Genomic DNA, 19,459 nt, shown 5'->3' with positions numbered 1-19,459 from the left:
ATATTGGAATCTTTTATGCTTAGTAGAAACTTAAAATTTTAGAAGATACTTTACAAAATTTAGGGAGATACTTTATATTGCTACATAACATTACTACATTAAAAAGTGATTTCTGAAAGTTATCTATTAACTTTTTTCTTAGATTTTTTTTGTATTCCTTTTCTGTCTTTCTATTTTTAACCAAGATGCAAAAGTTCCCTTATGTGAATTTTGCATTTATTGCTAATTTTGCCTCATTGACAGTTGTAAATCTGGTAGCTACACTAACTGGTATTCTCACCACTAAATCTCCCCCACCCCCCCTTTTTTTTTTTTCAATAAGAGGAGAAAGTAGGGAGAAGTGGCTTCTTTGGAAGCAAAATGGGCATTGCAGAAGTGATTTGATTGGAGGCTAGGGAAGACCAAGCACCCTAAAACATTTGGATATGAAAAAGTCTCAGAAGGGAAAGTTGCAGACATTTGTTGGTGAGTAGATTGGGAGAAGAATCAATGCTTGTACCATGTGAAAGCATTATCAAGAAGTCCAGCTCTATGTGGAGTAAGGTTTCAGGAAGGAGTAAGAGCGAGGTGGTTGTGGGAGAGCCTCAGAAACCCCACTGTGTGAGGCAGATTTGAGAAAAGCCACTCAGCAACTTGTCTGAAACAGTGGTTCAGCACAGATGATAGGTGAACCTGTGGGGCCACCTGGAGGAGCTGGAGGGATGTCCTGAGATGCTTCTGCACAGCCACCCCTTCATTTGGCTCTGTGAAGCTTTTAGTGATGGATTTGGATTTGGAAGAAGAGCCATATGTGAGGGAGGGATACCAGAGATATGGTGTAATCTGTTTACAGCTCTCAATCTCTGTCTAGTCATGTTTTTGAGAGGAATGTGCTCTTTTGGCCAACAGTAATCTGGAATAGGATATTGGGAAATGTAGTTTGAATTAATCAAGCTAGCCTAGTACCACTACTCTTAACAGTCAAGGGAGGGTGAAAAACTCCACAAAGGAAGATATGGAAGTTGTGGGAGTTTGCAGTCTTTGCCCATACTATTTGGTAATCCCAATTGCTTAATCTTTCCACACCTGGTTTTTGTCTACTTTATATTGTTGTGAAAAGTGTTTAGCAGTGTCAGCACTGTGTTACAGCTCTGAGGGGAAAGTTTCCCCAGAGGAAGTGTTGCAGGTCTGAAGAGAAGGTTATCTTGCCAGTCTGGAGCTCAGGCTTACCACAAAGTCACACTGCACAACAAACCTATTACAAGTGATTTATTGGGAAAGTCACAAAGGTGGCCACCTGTGCTCAGGTGGGGAGAACTGAGTGAGAGGCAGGCTTTCTAAGGGGTTCTTGTGGGATGGAGATTTCCAGGGTAGGTACTGGTGGGATTTCAAGTCCTGAGCTTGGAGTGATCTCAGGGACTGATGGGTGGAAGTGAACTTGGACTTTTTACCCTACAGGCAATGGTAGAATAAGTGCCATAGCTTTATTACCAGTGGTTATTACAGTAGTAATGGCAAGAAAGAGAAGTAGGGCACATTTTGAAGGGAGAGGTGAAAAGATAAGACATGAGTGGAGCTAAGAATATCATATGAAGTCCATATATTTGAAGAGTTTCAAATATATGAAATATATAGCCTGTGAGAACATATGGAAAGGTGGACAAGAGAGATAGCAAGAAACATAGCAAGTCATTGAGAGTGGTAAGGGTTGAGTGATGGTGTGGACTGCTTGACATGCTGCCTGATGTTTCCAGGTAATGAGTCTCCCCCACTGTCATGTCTAGAGATGATCAAATATAGACATCATTTATGGATAGCTTATGCATACTGTGGCATACTGATCGATAAATGCTAAAAGAATTATCCTTATTTAACAAAAATGAACTGGAACCGGCATTAGCAAACTGGAATGTATGATTTCCCTGCATGTGTAAAAATGGGTGTGATTAGCCGGGCGGTGGTGGCGCACGCCTTTAATCCCAGCACTTAGGAGGCAGAGGCAGGCGGATCTCTGAGTTCGAGGCCAGCCTGGTCTACAGAGTGAGTTCCAGGACAGCCAAGGCTATACAGAGAAACCCTGTCTCAAAAAACCAAAAAAAAAAAAAAAAAAAAAAAAAAAAAAAGAAAAAAAAATGGGTGTGATTCAATGAAATATTTACAACATGCCATAGGAATCTTTAATATAAAACATTATATTCTAAAAGCTCATAGCAAAAAGGTAAGTATTTAAATATAATTATGATATCAGTAGTAGTATTAATATTTTAGCAATGAAGTATACTTAAATGTCAACATCACTTAATGGAAGCAGTGTTAATAGATAATAACCTCAGTTTGGCCAAGAAAAATTAATTCCATATTGGAAGAGCATGTCCCAGCATGAGAGACAAAAAGTAGCAGTAAGGTTAATTGAAAATTTTTTTTCCTTTTCTGGGGGTGATGATAGTGTTTCATTCGGAGTTTTATTCATCCATAAAGAAAATTACATCATTTGCAGTAAATGGACTCAACTGGAGACCATTGTGAAAGTGAGATAAGCTTGACTTAGACAAATACTGTATGTTTTCTCATATGCAGAGAGACCATTTCTTTCACATATTTTATGTGTTTAGTAAGGATTACTAAAGAGGAGCTGGAGATGGGCACTTGGGGTGGTAGAAAGGTAGCCCAGGATCGGATCTAGCAAGTATTTTGGGAAGAAGCAGGTAGTATGTTAGTAGTAAGTCACAGGTTTTTGTTGGAGATTGAGGTTTTGTAATGGTCTTCTGAGTTTTGATGGAACAGTACAGCTTTTGGTATTACTTGGGACTTACATAAGGAGCAGCACAGGAGTTGGAGTGGTTAGGAACCCATTGCTTTTGCAGAGGACCTGGGTTTGGTTCTCAGCACCTACATGGTAGCTCACAATCATACATATCCCCAGTGCCGGAGGATCTGGTGACTTCAGATCCCTCAGGACACCAGGCATACATTCAGTGCACATACATACATGCAGGCAAAGCACATAAGATAAGTACGTTTAAAAAAAATAAATGACAGAAAGTATTAAACTTCTACCAGCAAAATAAGTGGGACCAGGTACTGTTTTATTAGGCCAGTGTTAGGGTGTCAATGTTATTAACTTTTTATTTATTTATCTATTTATCTATTTATTTATTTATTTATTTATTTATTTATTTATTTATTTATTTAGAAACAGGGTTTTCTTTGTGTAGCCTTAGATGTCCTGTCCATAGACCAGGCTGTCCTTAAACTCACAGAGATCTTCTGCCTCTGCCTCCTGAGTTCTAGGATTAAAGGTGAACTTACCACTGCCTGGCATAAATATTATTTTAAAAAGGATTTGTTAGGTTATTGTGTATATGTATCATGTGTCTGTGAGTGCACATGCCATGGTGCATGTGGACATCTGGACAATTGTATGGAATTAGTTCTCTCATTCCACCTTTATGTGGGTTATAGGAATTGAATTGAGGTCTTATGGTACCTCTAACTACTGAGCCATTTTATTGGCCTTGTAAATATTACTTTTATACTTTGGAAATATGTTAGAATTTTTTTTACTTAAGAAATGTGCTTTATTGTGTGTATGTCTATGTATGCATGTATATATGCATGCATGTATGTATATGTGTATGTATATGTGTCGGTATGCGCACTCCATGGCTTTATCAGTGTGTGTATATATGTTTGTGTTATGTAGGTCAGAGGATAGATGTGGGGATTGGTTCACTCCTTCTACCATTTGGATTCCAGAAATTGAACTCAGGTCTTAAGGCTTGAGTAAGCACCTCTAATTACTGAGCCATCATGCTGGCCCCATTTTAGAATTTTAAAAAGATTAATTTTACACTTTTAAAAAGATATAATTAAATTTTGTAATTTAGTTTTTTTTAATATTTTAAAATTTTTATTAGCTTTTCTTGTTTTTATTTGGGGGCAGTTGTTTGAGACAGGGTTTCTCTGTAGCCCTGGTTGTCCTTGAACTCCCTCTGTAGACCAAGCTGGCCTCAAACTCAAGAGATCTGCCTGCCTCTGCCTCCTGAGTGCTGGGATTAAAGTACCACCCAGCATTATTAGTTTTTTTGTTTTTGTTTTTTATTTTGTTTCCTCCTCCTCCTCCTCCTCCTCATCTTCCTCATCTTCTTCATCCTCTTCCTCCTCTGCCTCCTCATCCTCATTTTCCTCATCTTCTTCCTCCTCCTCCTCCTCCTCATCTTCCTCATCTTCTTCTTACTCCTCTTCCTCCTCATCCTCTCTCCTTCTTCCTCCTCCCCTTCCTCCTCCTCTTCCTCTTCCTTCCCCCCTCCTCTTCTTCCTCCTCTTCCTCCTCCTCCCTCTTCTTCTTCTTCTTCCTCTTCCTCTTCCTCCTCTCTCCTTCTTCTTCTCCTCCCTCCTCCTCCTCTTCCTCCCCCTCCTCCTCTTCCTCCTCCTCCTCTTCCTCCTCTTCTTCCTCCTCCTCTCTCCTTCCTCCTCCTCCTCCTTCTTTTTTTTTTTTTTGAGACAGAATCTCACTATGTACCCCTGGTTGGCCTGAAACTTAGTATGCAAACTAGACTGGTTTTCAGTTCACAGAGATCTACCTGCCTCTGCTTCCCAAGTGCTGGGATTAAAGGTCTGTGCCGCCATGCCTGGCTTTGTTTTTCATTTTTAAATATGGGAGATTACTGAGGGCAGGATTATGGTGCAGCAGAGACATGTATTAAATATTGCTAGAACAACTAAATGAGCAAAAGGCGTTGTAGTGTGAGTGAGTGAGTGGACTCTGAGAGCGATAGATCCAAATGCTGAACTAATAACTTAGTTTTTTTTTATGTATGCATTATGATTTGGTATTTTAAATATTTTACAAATAAGATTTTCATTAATTCTTACAACAGTCATGAAGTGGATATAATTCCTGTCCTCATTTTCTGTATGAGGGACATTAAGAGCCATTATTTTAATTACTATCAGTGAACATTGGTAAAACATTTATGAATTACTCCTTTTTTAAAGATAACTCACAGAAATACCCTGAGACAACAGTCAGGGTTTATAACTCTGTACATATGTCCAAAGTCATTCAGAGTGGTATAGTTTGAGGCTGCGTTCTAAGGCACCACCACACTAATTTTCATAGTGACTGTACAAGTTTGCACTCCTACCAGCAATGGATGACTGTTCTTACTCCACACATCCTTGACAGGATGAGCTGTCTTTTTTGGTGGCCGTTCTGACTGGTGTAAAATGAAATCTCAAAGTAGTTTCTATTTACATTTCCCTGATGACTAAGGATGTTGAAAAGTTCTTCAAGTGCTTCTCAGCTGTTTGTGTTTCATCTCTGTTTAGATCTGTACTCCACTTTCAAATGGGTTATTTGTTTTTTTGATGTTCAGTTTTGTTGAGTTCTTTACCTATTTTAGATATTAGCCTTCTATTGGATATGTAGTTGGTAAAAATCTTTCCCCATCTTGTGGCCTGCCACTATCTCCAAATGTCCAAATGTATGGAAAATGCCCTTTTCTGTAGAGAAACCTTCAGTTTCCTGAGGTCCTATTTATTAATTGTTGGTCTTAGTGCTTGTGCTAATGAGTTCAAGACAATTCCCCACTTCTTCTTCTTCTATTAGGTTCAGTGTATTTCATTTTACATAGTTCCCTTATGAGACCAATGATTCATTTGGTCCTTGATCCATTTGGAGTTGATTTTTGTGCAGGGTCATGAATTTGGATCTACTTGCAAACTTCTGTATCCAGCCGTTTAGTTACACCAGCACCATTTGTTGAAAATGCTGTGTGCTGGTCTAATTGGATGACTTTTTTCAGTATATATTTCTGGCTTCTTACAAAAAAATCAGGAGTCTGTAGCTGTGTGCACTTATGCCTGGGTCTTCAGTTCGATTCCATTGATAAACTTGTCTGTTGTTAAGCCAGTACTCGGTCATTTTTGTTACCTTTGTAGCACAATTTGAGATCAGAGATAGTGATACCTCTAGCAGTTCTTTATTATTCAGGATTGTTTAAGCTGTCTTTAGTATTTTGTGTTTTCATATGAAGTTGAAAATTGTCATGTGGAGATCTGTGAAGAATTGTGTTGGAACTTTCATGGGGATTACATTGAACCTGTAGTTTCCTTCTGGTAAGGTAACCATTTTCACTATATTAATCTTACAGAACCATGAGCCTGGGAGATCTTTGCATTTTCTGATATTTTCTTCAATTTCTTTGTTCAGTGTCTTAAAGTTTCTGCATCCAAGGATGATTATGTGGTTTTTATCTTTCAGTCTGTTTATATGGTGGATTACATTTATGGCTTTATATATCTTGAACCATTTCTGGGACGAAGCTTACATGATCATGGTGGGTAGTCTTTTCGATGTGTTCTTGGATTTGGTTTGCAAGTATTTTATTGAGGTTTTTTTTTTTTTTTTTGCATTTTATGGTCAAAAGGGAAAATGGTTTGTAATTCTCTTTGCATGTTGGGTCTTTATATGGTTTAGGTATAAGAGTAAATGTGGCCTTGTACAAAGAATTGCAAAGTGTTCCTTCGAATAATTTGAGGAGTATTGAGGGTTAACTCTTCTTTGAAAATCTGGTAGAATTCTTCTCTAAAACTATCTGGCTCTGGGCTTTTTGGTTGGGAGACTTTTAATTACTGATTCTATTTCATTAAGGATCATAGGTCTGCTTAAATCACTTATCTGATCTTGATTTAACTTTGGTAGGTGTTATATATTGAAAAATTAGCCATTTTGGACATTCCAGTTTGGTGGAGTGCAGGCTTTTTAAGTATGTGCATATAAATCTCTGCATCTCTCCTCAGTGTCTGTTGTCACTTCCCCCTTTCCTTTGGATCTTCTCTCTCTGCCTCTGAGTTACTTTGGCTAAGGTTTTGTCTTCTATTACTTTTCTCTAAGAACTAGTTCCTTGTTTCCTTGCTTCCTCATATTGTTTGTTTCTATTTTACTGAGTTCAGCCTTGAGTTTGACTATTTATTGTCTTCTACTCCTTTTTGTGTTATTTCTCCTCCCCCCTCCCCCCAGTTTTCAGGTGTGCTGTTACTAATATGAGGTGTGTTACTAATAGGAGATCTCCTTTCCCTTTCCCTTTCCCTTTCCCTTTTCCCTTTTCCCTTTTCCCTTTTCCCTTTTCCCTTTTCCCTTTTCCCTTTTCCCTTTTCCCTTTTCCCTTTTCCCTTTTCCCTTTTCCCTTTTCCCTTTTTTTCCCTTTTCCCTTTTTTTCCCTTTTCCCTTTTTTTTCCCTTTTCCCTTTTTTTCCCTTTTCCCTTTTTTTCCCTTTTCCCTTTTCCCTTCTTTTCCCTTTTCCCTTCTTTTCCCTTTTCCCTTCTTTTCCCTTTTCCCTTCTTTTCCCTTTTCCCTTCTTTTCCCTTTTCCCTTTTCCCTTTTTTCCCTTTTCCCTTTTTTCCCTTTTCCCTTTTTTCCCTTTTCCCTTTTTTCCCTTTTCCCTTTTTTCCCTTTTCCCTTTTCCCTTTTCCCTTTTCCCTTTTCCCTTTTCCCTTTTCCCTTTTTTCCCTTTTCCCTTTTTTCCCTTTTCCCTTTTCCCTTTTCCCTTTTCCCTTTTCCCTTTTCCCTTCTTTTCCCTTTTCCCTTCTTTTCCCTTTTCCCTTTTCCCTTTTCCCGTCTTTTCCCTTTTCCCTTCTTTTCCCGTCTTTTCCCTTTTCCCTTCTTTTCCCTTTCCCCTTTCCCCTTTCCCCTTTCCCCTTTCCCCTTTCCCCTTTCCCCTTTCCCCTTTTTCCCCTTTTCCCCTTTCCCTTCTTTTCCCCTTTCCCCTTTCCCCTTTACCCTTTCCCATTTCCCCTTTCCCCTTTCCCCTTTCCCCTTTCCCCTTTCCCCTTTCCCCTTTCCCCTTTCCCCTTTCCCCTTTCCCCTTTCCCCTTTCCCCTTTCCCTTTCCCCTTTCCCCTTTCCCCTTTCCCCTTTCCCCTTTCCCCTTTCCCCTTTCCCCTTTCCCCTTTCCCCTTTCCCCTTTCCCCTTTTCCCTTTTCCCTTTCCCCTTTCCCCTTTCCCCTTTCCCCTTTCCCCTTTCCCCTTTCCCCTTTCCCCTTTCCCTTTCCCCTTTCCCCTTCCCCTTTCCCTTTCCCCTTTCCCCTTTCCCTTTCCCCTTTCCCCTTTCCCCTTTCCCCTTTCCCCTTTCCCCTTTCCCCTTTCCCCTTTCCCCTTTCCCCTTTCCCCTTTCCCTTTCCCCTTTCCCCTTTCCCCTTTCCCCTTTCTCCCCTTTCCCCTTTCTCCCCTTTCCCCTTTCCCCCTTTCCCCTTTCCCCTTTCCCCTTTCCCCTTTCCCCTTTCCCCTTTCCCCTTTCCCCTTTCCCCTTTCCCCTTTCCCCTTTCCCCTTTCCCCTTTCCCCTTTCCCCTTTCCCCCTTTCCCCTTTCCCCTTTCCCCTTTCCCCTTTCCCCTTTCCCCTTTCCCCCTTTCCCCTTTCCCCTTTCCCCTTTCCCCTTTCCCCTTTCCCCTTTCCCCTTTCCCTTTCCCCTTTCCCCTTTCCCCTTTCCCCTTTCCCCTTTCCCCTTTTTCCCCTTTCCCCTTTCCCCTTTTTCCCCTTTCCCCTTTCCCCTTTCCCCTTTCCCCTTCTTTCCCCTTCTTTCCCCTTTCCCCTTTCCCCTTTCCCCTTCTTTCCCCTTTCCCCTTCTTTCCCCTTTCCCCTTTCCCCTTTCCCCTTTCCCCTTTCCCTTCCTGTTCTTTCCCCCTCCTTCTCCCTCTTTTTCCCTCCTTTCCCTTCCTCCCCCTCTTTCCCCCTCCTCCCCCCTCTTTCCCCCTCCTCCCCCTCTTTCCCCCTTCTTTCCCCTCCCCCCTCCTTCCCCCTCCTTTTCCCTCCTTCCCCCTCCTTTTCCCTCCTTTCTCCTCCTCCCTCCTCCCCCGTTTCCCCTCTTTCCCCTCCTTTCCCCCTTTTTCCCTTCTTCCCCCTCCTTCTCCCTCCTTTCTCCTCTTTCTCCCCCCTCCTTCCCCCTCCTTCCCCCTCCTCCCCCCTCCTTCCCCCTCCTTTCCCCTCCTTCTCCTTCTTTCCCTCTCCTTCCCTCTCCTTCCCCCTCCTTTCCTTTTCCCTTTTGTAGGCACTTAGTACTGTGAACTTGCCTCTTAGAACCACCTTCATTTACTCTCATAAGTTTAAATATGTTGTGTTTTCACTTTCATTCAACTCTAGAAAGTGTTTAAATTTCTTCCCTGACTCATTTTTTATTTAGTAGTGAGTCACTTAGTTTCCATGAGTTTGTAAACTTTCTTTTGTTTCTGTTGTTACTGATATCCAGCTGTAATTCATGGTGGCCAGATAGAATGCATAGTGTCATTTCAAATTCTTGTTATCTGTTGTAACTTGCTCTGTATCCAAGTATGTGTTCAATCCATGTAATGCTGAAAAGAAGGTATATTCTTTTGTGTTTGTGTGTTCTGTAAATAATAGCTATGTCCATTTGGTTTATAATGTCAGTTAGCTCCAGCATTTCTCTGTTTAGTTTTTGTCTAGATGACCTTTCTATTGAGGAGGATGGGTTATTGAAGTTACCCACTTTCACTATGTGAGAGTCTATATGTGATTTAAGCTGTAGTAGTGTTTCTTTTATGAAGTTGGATGCTCTTGTGTATTTGGTGCATAGATTTTAAGAATTGCAATACCCTCTTGTTGGATTTTTTTCTCTGAGTATGTAGTGACCTCTTTCTCTTCTGATTAGTTTTGGATTGATTTGTGAGATGTTAAAATGACTACTCTGGTTTGGTTCTTAGGCCTGTTTACTTAGAATATCTTATCCTTTTACTCTGAGGTGATATCTATCCTTAATGTTAAGGTGTGTTTCTTGGATTCAGCAGAAGAATGAATTCTGTTGATGTTAAAGGTGTGTTTCTTGGATATAGAAGGATGGATCCTATTTTCATATTGAGTCTGTTAGTCTATGTCTTTTTATTGGGGAATTGAGACCACCATTGTTGTTGAGAATTATCAGTGAGCAGTGTTTGTTGATTTGCATTATTTTGTTGTTTGTTGTGGTATGGGTTTTTTTCTTCCCTTCTTTTGATTAGCTGGTTTGAGATAATTTATTACTTGTGTTTTCTTGGGTGTGTTTAGCCTCTGCAGGTTGAAGTTTTTCTAGAGGCTTCTGTAGCGCTGGATTTGTAGATTGCTAGAACTGCTTAAAGTTGGTTTTATTGTGGAATACCTCTCTTTCTCCATCTACTATAATAGAAAGTTTTCCTGGGGATAGTAGCCTGGACTGGCATCTGTGGTCTCTTAGAATTTGTTGGACACCTGCCTAGACCCTTCTAACTTTTAGAGTCTGTGTTAAAAACTCAGGTGTTACTTTAATAGGTTTTCCGTTATATATTATTTGGTCTTTTCCCCTTCCAGTTTCTAATGTTCTTTCTTTGTTCAGTACATTTAGTATTTGATTATTATGTGTTATGGGGATTTTTTTTCTGGCCAAGTCTGTTTGATGTTCTGTATGTTTCTTGTACTTTAATTGACACCTTCTTAAGTCAGAGAGATTTTCTTCTATAATTTTGTTGAAAATAATTTCTATGTCTTTCTTTAACCAGTGTTTCTCTTCTTCCTCTATTGCTGTTATTCCTATATTTTTGTCTTCCATAGTGTGTCAGATTTTCTGGATATCTTGTGCCTGGATTTTTTATATTTAAAAGTGTCTTTGACCAAGTTTTCCATTTCTGGTATTTTGTCTAAGATTCTCTTTTATCTTTATTCTGTTGGTTACACTGAATTCCAACTAGACATTAGAGGTAAATTAAGGGATTGTCAGTTGGCTTGTAGGTGATAGTGGTTGTTATTATAGGAAAGGATGTTGTTGCTCCTCAAAGAAGTCTGATAGGATGAGAAGAGCAGTTGTGTAAAACGAAGCGTCAGATGGTGTGCACATGTCACAGCAGTGCAGAACAGACTCTGAAGCAGACTAGGATGAGGTGTGGAGAGTGGGGCATTGCTGTTCAAGTGCTAATGGATATTCTGTTTTCTGTTACTAATATTTAAACAGCATTTCATTGGTTTTTTTTTTTTTTAATGTCTAAATACTTGAACTTAGTTTTTACAAGTTGGTGAATACTGATAAGTTATTTCTCCCACCGAACTATAATCATACTCCCAGGAAGTATAAATATAGTGTTGAAAAACACATATCCGGGCAGTGGTGGCGCACGCCTTTAATCCCAGCACTTGGGAGGCAGAGGCAGGCGGATCTCTAAGTTCGAGGCCAGCCTGGTCTACAGAGTGAGTTCCAGGACAGCCAGGGCTACACAGAGAAACCCTGTCTCGAAAAACCAAAAAAAAAAAAAAAAAGAAAAAAAAAAAGAAAAGAAAAACACATATCACTGTTTTATTGATTTATATAATAAAACAAATTATCAAGTATACAGTTACTAAATTACATAGCTATTAGATATCTGTTTATTTGTAGGACCTCCCTCCATCCCTCTCTCCCTTCCTTCCTTTCTTTTTAGGAGAGGTTGGGGAAAGAAGGAGAAAAATCATAATTCAAACAAATAAGTTGGAAAAACAACTTCTGATAGTATGGAAACATTAATAAGAATTTCAAATTTTTTGATTAAGAATTGTTTAGCTTCAGATGTCTATGAATCACAAAAGTGACTAGTACGGTATGATAACCTAAGAATACAGTGTGGCACACATAGCTTGGTGGTAACCAGCAGTGCTCTAATTGGGCTGAAGACCAACTCAATAAAAGGCAATTCATGTCTAGTACTGGAAACCTAGCTAACTACTCAGGGCTAGTGAAATTCTAGATCTTGGAGGAAAACCTAAATTGCCACTCTGTTAAACCAGCACAATCCCTAACTACATTCTAAACATTTGTCCTAGCCACAAATAAGTGTAGTCCTCAGTCCTCATCAAGGGAATTTCTCTTTTTAACAGATGGAGACTATTCTTACAGAATACCACAACCAATCAGCTTACAGAGTTGTAGAGCCCCAGTGCCAATGGATACATCTACAAAAGAACTCCTGTACCTAAGGCTTGGAACATTGCACAATGGAAGATCAGGGCTGAAATATTGTAAGAGCCAGAGAACAGGGAGTTTACTGTTTGTGTCTCCTAGAAATGCCAGAAGTTACATGCAAAAAGTCTCAGCACCAAAGCTGCTCAAACACAACACTAATAGACATGTTTAAGGAGGGAGTTAGAAGGCCTCAACTTTACACAAAGAACAGGCAACTAAGGAATGCTGAGAGTAAAAGAGCTAGTCTTTCTCAGGGAGGAGTATAGCAATTAGTTATCTGACATGGACCAGCAGTGGTTCTTTAGTGACAGGGTCCTAAGTGGGATGTCCAAGAGATGAGAAGATAAAGAAGACTGGAAAGCTGGGGTGGAAGGACTTTCACAAGCTGTATCTTCTACCAAGCAAGTTTATTAAGAACTACTGTACCTTATATACTATTTTGCAGAGGACAGTGGTCTTAGGACTGATTACCACAGCCCATTGGGCAGGTCCCCAGAAACTACAACCTTTGAATCCTTTGAGGCACTGCCTCTAGCCCCAGACTAGCCTTGCCAGGTCTACTCCTGGACAGAGATTCAGAGTAACATTCCCTTTGCCCTTTCATCAGGGCCTCTGAGAAAGTCTTAGGTCAGTCTCAATCCCAATAGCTTTTCAATACCAAACGGTCATTCAGTCATTCAGGTTGTTTTTAGGAACACACACACACACACACACACACACACACACACACAACACACACACTTACTTTTAGAAGTCCATGAATTTCAAAAGGTATGTGTTGTGGGTACACAGGAAGGTTTGGAGAGAGGAAAGGGAAGAGATAAATGATGTAATTATAATCTTAAAAAATAAAATAAATTATTTAGCTGCATTTCATTTGTACCTTTAAAGTATCTACTAAGTTGAATATATTTTATATGATATATATTTCTGTAACAAACTAGATTTTTGGAATGGAGGCTTCACATAACAGCACAAAATAAGGCATAAAAAGTCATTAAATAATCAGCATAGAGCTTGGTAAAAAAAAAAGATCAATGGCTGAACAAACCTGATATGTATGTGTATGACTGTGGGAGATATAAACACAGAGTGAGAACGAAGGCCTGCAGTGTTAGAAATGACTGAAGGAATACACCACATAAGCTCTAGGGTGTTCTCAGTTTCCTAGGATCCTAAAAATATACAAGTATTGTGCTGAGTAGTTTGGTACCTAATCTTTCTAACTTTCGTATGTATTGTTGAGGTTCTGACACAGTAGTACACTTAAAGACATAACTCACTACAGTATGGCTTCAGGAAAGGTCACTTGATAAAGTAAGTAATAAGTGCATTTTAAATGTTGAACAGTAGATATCTTTTTGCTAAGTGTCCAAATAGGTGGATCATAACCTAAACATAGAGGTTGCAATTCTGTCATACTTGTGGCTGGTAAAACTGGAATTCAGCATTCTTGTGAAAGCTTTAGTAGACTTATTCATTTCGCTTACACATTGGTTAATTATATATAACAAATTAGGTACTATCTGAAGTTCTACTTCAGGGCAGTGGCACCTGACACCCCAGGTTTATTGAAATAATAGTTGTTTCTATGACCACTGGAATCTTTGAAGCAGAGCCATATTTTAGGACAGTGCTTTTCCAGATACAAAATGTTGCTTGCTTTCATTATGAATTGTACTTAAGAATTATACTTGTATTTTCATATTTCATTTCACCTTCAGTAAATGCTAGGTCAAAAAGCAGTGGAGCTGTCCCAGGGCCTGCAGCATACTGGGCAGAACCACAGCATCCAGCTTTTTTACAAACCAATCATCAATAAGCTGGATGGGAGTGTACTATCATTCAAAGGCCAACCAAGAACATGACTGCTCTTTCTCTACAAGAGTAGTATTGTAAACTGCTCTACATACTCTTAATATTGCGATGGTACCTTGTGTATGTCTGTGCTTGTGTGTGTGTGTGTGTGTGTATAATTATATATGTAAAATCTTATGCTTGGTTTTTGAAATGGGGTCTCTTTTTATTATGTAGCCCTGGCAGTCCTGGTACTTGCTATGTAGACCAGGCTAGCCCAAGCTCATAGAGATCTGCCTTCCTCTGCGATTAAAGGCTTGTGGCACGAGGCCAGACCAACACCATATTTAAATGCCCCTCTAAGTTTGTTTAAGGTTTAATACTGATTAGATTGTGTGTTAGGACTCTCATGCTTTTATATATGACTTCCCCAGGAGCAGGAATATCAAGTCATGTTAATTTAGTTAACAAAACTAAAACAAAAATCACCCAATAAAGGTTATAAAGGAAGAATTTTAAATTGAATGTGGAAATGATGCAGAACAACCTAAACCCACTCCTGAAATCTACTTCATTATTCAGTACATTCTACTTGAAATTCTCAGTGCTTGGAGTATGGAATTGGAAGAAATGGGAAATGAAACAAACCTCCTAACAAGAAGCAGTGACTCTTCAGTTCAGCAGCACCAAAGTATTACAAAGGAGGTGCCTTGAGGTTTACTTTATCCAGGCCCAAGCTCTTGTGAAATGCTCAGTGTCCAGGTTATCTACTCTCTTGGGGGCTTCAGAGTAGCAATGAATTTCTGCAGCTCACTTGTCTGCATTGAGGTTATGTTGTGCCTAGTAGTACTCTCCACTGCCTTTTAGAAACTTGTGTATGACCAAGACCACCACAGAAAGGAGTGTGTTTACTCTCTGAAGGTTGTAGCCTAATCCTGCAGCCTGTCCTGAGGTGTGAAGGGTAGCAATGCAGCCGATAGGGAATCAGACACCGCACAGCCTTCTTTTTTAAGTGGGGGATTTTGTGTTTTATATTACAGTGCTAATCTTGATGGTGGTGGTGGTAGTAGTGCTTTAGTAGTAATAGTGCTTTTAAAAAATGTTTTATTTATTTTTATAATTTATTTGTTGTAAGATAACTTAGTCAAGACTTAGAGAAAGATACGATTATATAGTTACAGGAGATTTTGTCAAAGACTTTTGAGTTTATTCAAATCGTGATGAGAAACCACTCATTGCTTCTAAGCAGAAAAAGAACATTAACATTTTGATTTAATTTTGTATTAATTATTTTAATTTTCGAAGGCAGGCTTTCATTGGCCTGGAACTTGCCATGTAGACCTTGAACTTGAACTCAGATCTTCCTGCTTCTACCCTCCATGCTGGGATTAATGGTGTGTGTTGCCATACCTGGCTTTTTTAATTTTGAAAAAGATGCTTTCATTGCTGTTTAGAAAATGAATTATATGTTGGCATATAATTCAACAGGTTAGCTGGACAAAAATTATTTAGGTAATTCACAACGTGGCTTATACCCAAGTGATGGAGATTTGCTGATGAAATGGAATGGAAGATGAAGGAATCGGGAATGAAGGATGTTATAAAATTTTAACTGTGTGTGATTGGAAAAACAGGGAGTTTTTGATAAAGTAAAGCCTCTGTTTTAAAATCCTTCCCTTTTAAAAAATTGAAATTTTGTTTATTATTGTTTCAGATGATCCAGGCTGGGCTTGAACTTTTGGTCTTACTGTTACCCCCTCCTAAATGTTAGGATTACATGTGTTCACCACTATTCCTGGCCTTGACCCTTTGATTCGGAGAGTCACTGAATGACACTGATAGTGAATTATTACTATTGATAATTTCCAACTGGTGTCATTTTGATTGTATTACATTTATTATAGTTTTTTTTTTTTTAAATTTGATATGCTGTAAGAGAAGCTTTATTTTCTTTCAATTGTTGGTTCATTGCTTCTGTTTCCTTTTTTAGTGGGCTATAATCAATCCATCATTATTCCATATTTGACTAGAGGAAACTCATTCTAGCAAGGTTCTTCATGCTTGTGTAGTCCCATAATATATTTTTAAAAATTATGTGTATGTGTTAAAGTGAGTATATGTGTTTGTGTGCATGTGTGGAGAATAGAGATCAGCCTTGGGTATTCTTCCTCCTCTGTCTACTGATTTTGTTTCTTTTCCTTTTACTGCCCCTTTCCCTCCCCTCCCCTCTCTCCCATCCCCAGTTTCTTTCTTCGGAGACAGTCTCTCACTTGGGCCTGGGCTCTTAGATTAGGCTAGGCTGGCTGGCCAGCAAACCCCAAATATCTGCCCTTCTTGGCCTCCTTAGGACCTGGCTTACAAGTGCACACCACCATGTCTAGCTTTGTATGTGAGTTGTTGGAATTGAACTCAGGTTCTCATGCTTGTGTGGCAAGTACTTTATTGATTGGACTGTCTCCCTGGCCAAGTTTACAGGCTATTGTGTGTTCTGTTTTCAGGTCTTTGTAAATATGTGTAAAAATGGAGATGGTGGTTTTCTACTGTCCACATTTTCAGGCCACTTGCTACTGTCTTTTAGCTCATGTTTGTCCTACTGAAGTGGTCTGGCCCTGTGGTACTCGTCTGCAGTCCCCGCCATAACTCAGGACATTGAGCATTATCCTGAATGGTTTTGCTCCTGTGTATCCTCTTTGGAAAGAAATCTCTACTGAAACCTTTTGACCATCCTATAATTGGATTGTCTTATTGTTGAGTTATAATAATTTTTAATATAATCTAGTCAGTAGACCTTTATCAGAAATTATTATATGTAATTTGTATTTTCTCCCATTTTTGGAGTTATATTTCATGTCCTTCACCGTACAACTTTAAAAAAATTTGATGAAGTGTAATTTATTTTTCTTTTATTGCTTATCATTGTATTGTTGTATGATATTAATGATTTGTGATTACGGTATGGTTTGAAACTTAAGAAACTGGCTTAATCTAAGGCTATAAAGAAACACATATGCTCACTTGTAAGATTGTATTCAATCAGCTTGTACATTGAATTGTATGACATCTCTACCAAAATTCATCTGATCCTGGGTGCTGGGTTATTTTTGGACTTGGTCCTCCTCCACCTACTTTTATCCTGTGCTGGTTCTCCATCCATTGGAGAACCAATTTGATTATAGTAATGAGTTTAAAGATAGCAAGTGTACATCCCCTACCTTCTTTTCTTCTTCATTATTTGTTTATTTTGTTTTATTTTATATTTTTTGGCCCATTGGGAGTGCCTTATAAATTTGAGAATCAGCTTTTCCACTTTTGGAAAAAGATATTAGAATTTTGATAGAGATTGCATCGAATCTATAGATGACTATTTTGTTTGTTTGCTTGCTTGTTTGCTTTGGTTTTTCAAGACAGGGTCTCTCTATGTAGCCCTGTCTGTCCTATAACTCACTCAGTAGACCAGACTGGACTTGAGCTCAAAGTTATGCCCACCTCTGCCTCCCAGTGCTGGGATTAGAGGTGTGTACCACCACTTCTGGTTTTAATTCATTCAGCAGTGTTTTGTAGTTTTTACTATACAAGCTTTGAGTTTATTAAGTATATTTCTAAGCACTTTTCTTTTTTATGGTATTATTACAGTAGAATTGATTTTCTTTTCCATAATATTATTTGTTAATGCACACAGATAGAACTGATTAGAAATGAGTTAAAACAACTGAAACAAAACAAAGAAGCAAGCCAGTGTTGGTATTCTATGCTAGAGGGGATGAATTTGAGATCTTCATGTGATGTGGATTTTATCCTTTACTCCATTAATACAGTTTGTTGTATTCATTCTTGTGTGTTGAGCTTTGTTTTTATTGGATATATCTCAGTATGAAATCCTTTAAATATTTTTAAAAAGATTTATTGATTTCATGTATGAGAGTTTTTCCCTGCATGTATGTATTATATATGTATGTGTGTATGTATTATGTGTACCGTATGTATGTCTGGTCCCTAGGGAGGTCAGAAGAAGGTGTCATATCCTCTGGATCTGGAGTTGTGGATGGTTATGAGCCACCATATGGCTGTTGGGAATTGAACCGGGGTCCTTTACAAGAAAAGGAAATATTCTTCACCACTAAACCATCTCTATAGCCATCTCCCTCATTTTCTCCATTATTACCTTTTGTGTGTGTTCTGTAGTGTGCTATTTTATGTTTTTGACTCTCTTACACTATTTTAGATTTACTTTTTAGTGGTTCATCTGGGGATTACAGTGAATATCTTTATAACTCAAGACACTGTAGTTGGGTTGATACCATTGTAGTTACAGGAGTATACACACATACTTGTGTCTTTCTTCCTTACATCTATACTATATATATTGCTGAGCAACAGTTATAATTATTCCTTTTCTTTGATCCTGCCTTGTCTCCTGAGTGTTGGTATTAAAGTGATGCGCCTCTACTGCCCAGTGTTACAGTTATTCTTTATGTATTTTTTATTTTAACAATGTATTATTTTCCTGTTGTTTTCATAGAAAAAATTAATATGGCAGGAAGACTGCATATTGTTAGAAAGGCCTGATTACAAAATGGCACCCAGGAGCTGAGTTTTAAGGAGGGTTGTGGTAAGGGCTCATTTTGTCTAAGCTGTTTATAGAAACAGTATGTCTGTTGCTGATTGCCTGCTTTTCTTCTTGAATGTTAAGAGTTGAGTGTGTTAGGGAACGGTACCTACATGTTCAGCTCCTAGTATTACATATTCTGAAAAACTTATACATTATTTTTACTGTCTACACACATACACATATCCCTCATTAGTGTTATTTATACTCACACACACATTTATATTTGTGGTTGCCTCTTCTCTTCTAGTTCTTACTAATTAATGTGTTTGTCTTACCTTTTAGGGGAATAAAGAATGTTGATGGGAGAACCATTTTCTTAATTTTCAAATTATTGAGCTGGTCGCCATAATGGGTAAGTTTAAGCTAAAAGCATTTTTTAAAAAATTATAATTAAAGAATAGGATGAATAAAATATTTATCTTATAATAAACTTTATATAGAAATTTATGATACAGGAGATTTATGTCATGTGTGATACAGATTTAGTTAACATTTTACTTAATGGACTTGAAGCATTAGGGAGTAGTAGAATGCTTGAATAGTTAAGCATCTGTGAGGCCTTGGGTTCAGTAACAGGTACCACCAAAACTAACATGAAACAAAGTAGTTTTGAGTTGAAGTACTTTTTCTGTTGTGACAGTTTTGGAATGAGCATTTGCTGCAGGTACCAGTAGAGAAATTGAAAGTAAGTGCTCAGGGGTTTGTGATTTGGTTAGAAATTAAGTCATCAGATTTTATAATTGAGTAAATAATCAAGTCATCAATGTGCAGAGACAATTTCTTTTGCAATATTCTGTGGCATTGTGAGTTTAATTAGAAGCAGTCTGCCCTATAGGGATGGGTTTCAGGCATTCAGTTTATGCACCCATCATTTTTTCTTTTTTTCTGCCTCCTTTTCTCCTTAATATTGAAGGTTTTGTTCTGAGGCAGCAGTTAGACAGACACTAGAAGCAGATGGTCTGCCTGACCTTAAATTGAGGAAAGTGGACAGAGTAATTAATTGTATGCTGTTTTTAAACTGAGATTGGTCCTGATAACTCTGACCTTTACTTGCCAAAGTTTGTCTCACTTTTTAACCAACTGTTTTTAAGAAAACTCTCTCTCTCTCTCTCTCTCTCT

At 38.7% G+C, this 19,459-nt stretch overlaps 1 protein-coding gene across 1 annotated transcript in view; it reads left to right on the top strand.

The window, feature by feature from the left end:
* Window positions 1–19,459, top strand: part of Map3k2 (mitogen-activated protein kinase kinase kinase 2) — a 67,492-nt gene that overhangs the window by 16,455 nt on the left and 31,578 nt on the right. The window contains exon 2 of the mRNA XM_034517968.2: window positions 18,623–18,692. Coding sequence (XP_034373859.1) covers window positions 18,689–18,692 — 4 coding nt within the window. The 5' untranslated portion in view covers window positions 18,623–18,688. The remainder of the gene's footprint in view (window positions 1–18,622; window positions 18,693–19,459) is intronic.

Source organism: Arvicanthis niloticus, chromosome 14 (genome assembly GCF_011762505.2).
Source record: "Arvicanthis niloticus isolate mArvNil1 chromosome 14, mArvNil1.pat.X, whole genome shotgun sequence".
NCBI classification, from domain to species: Eukaryota; Metazoa; Chordata; class Mammalia; order Rodentia; family Muridae; genus Arvicanthis; species Arvicanthis niloticus.
The sequence above is the reverse complement of the archived record's forward strand: the minus strand, read 5'-3'. Positions and strand labels throughout refer to the sequence as shown.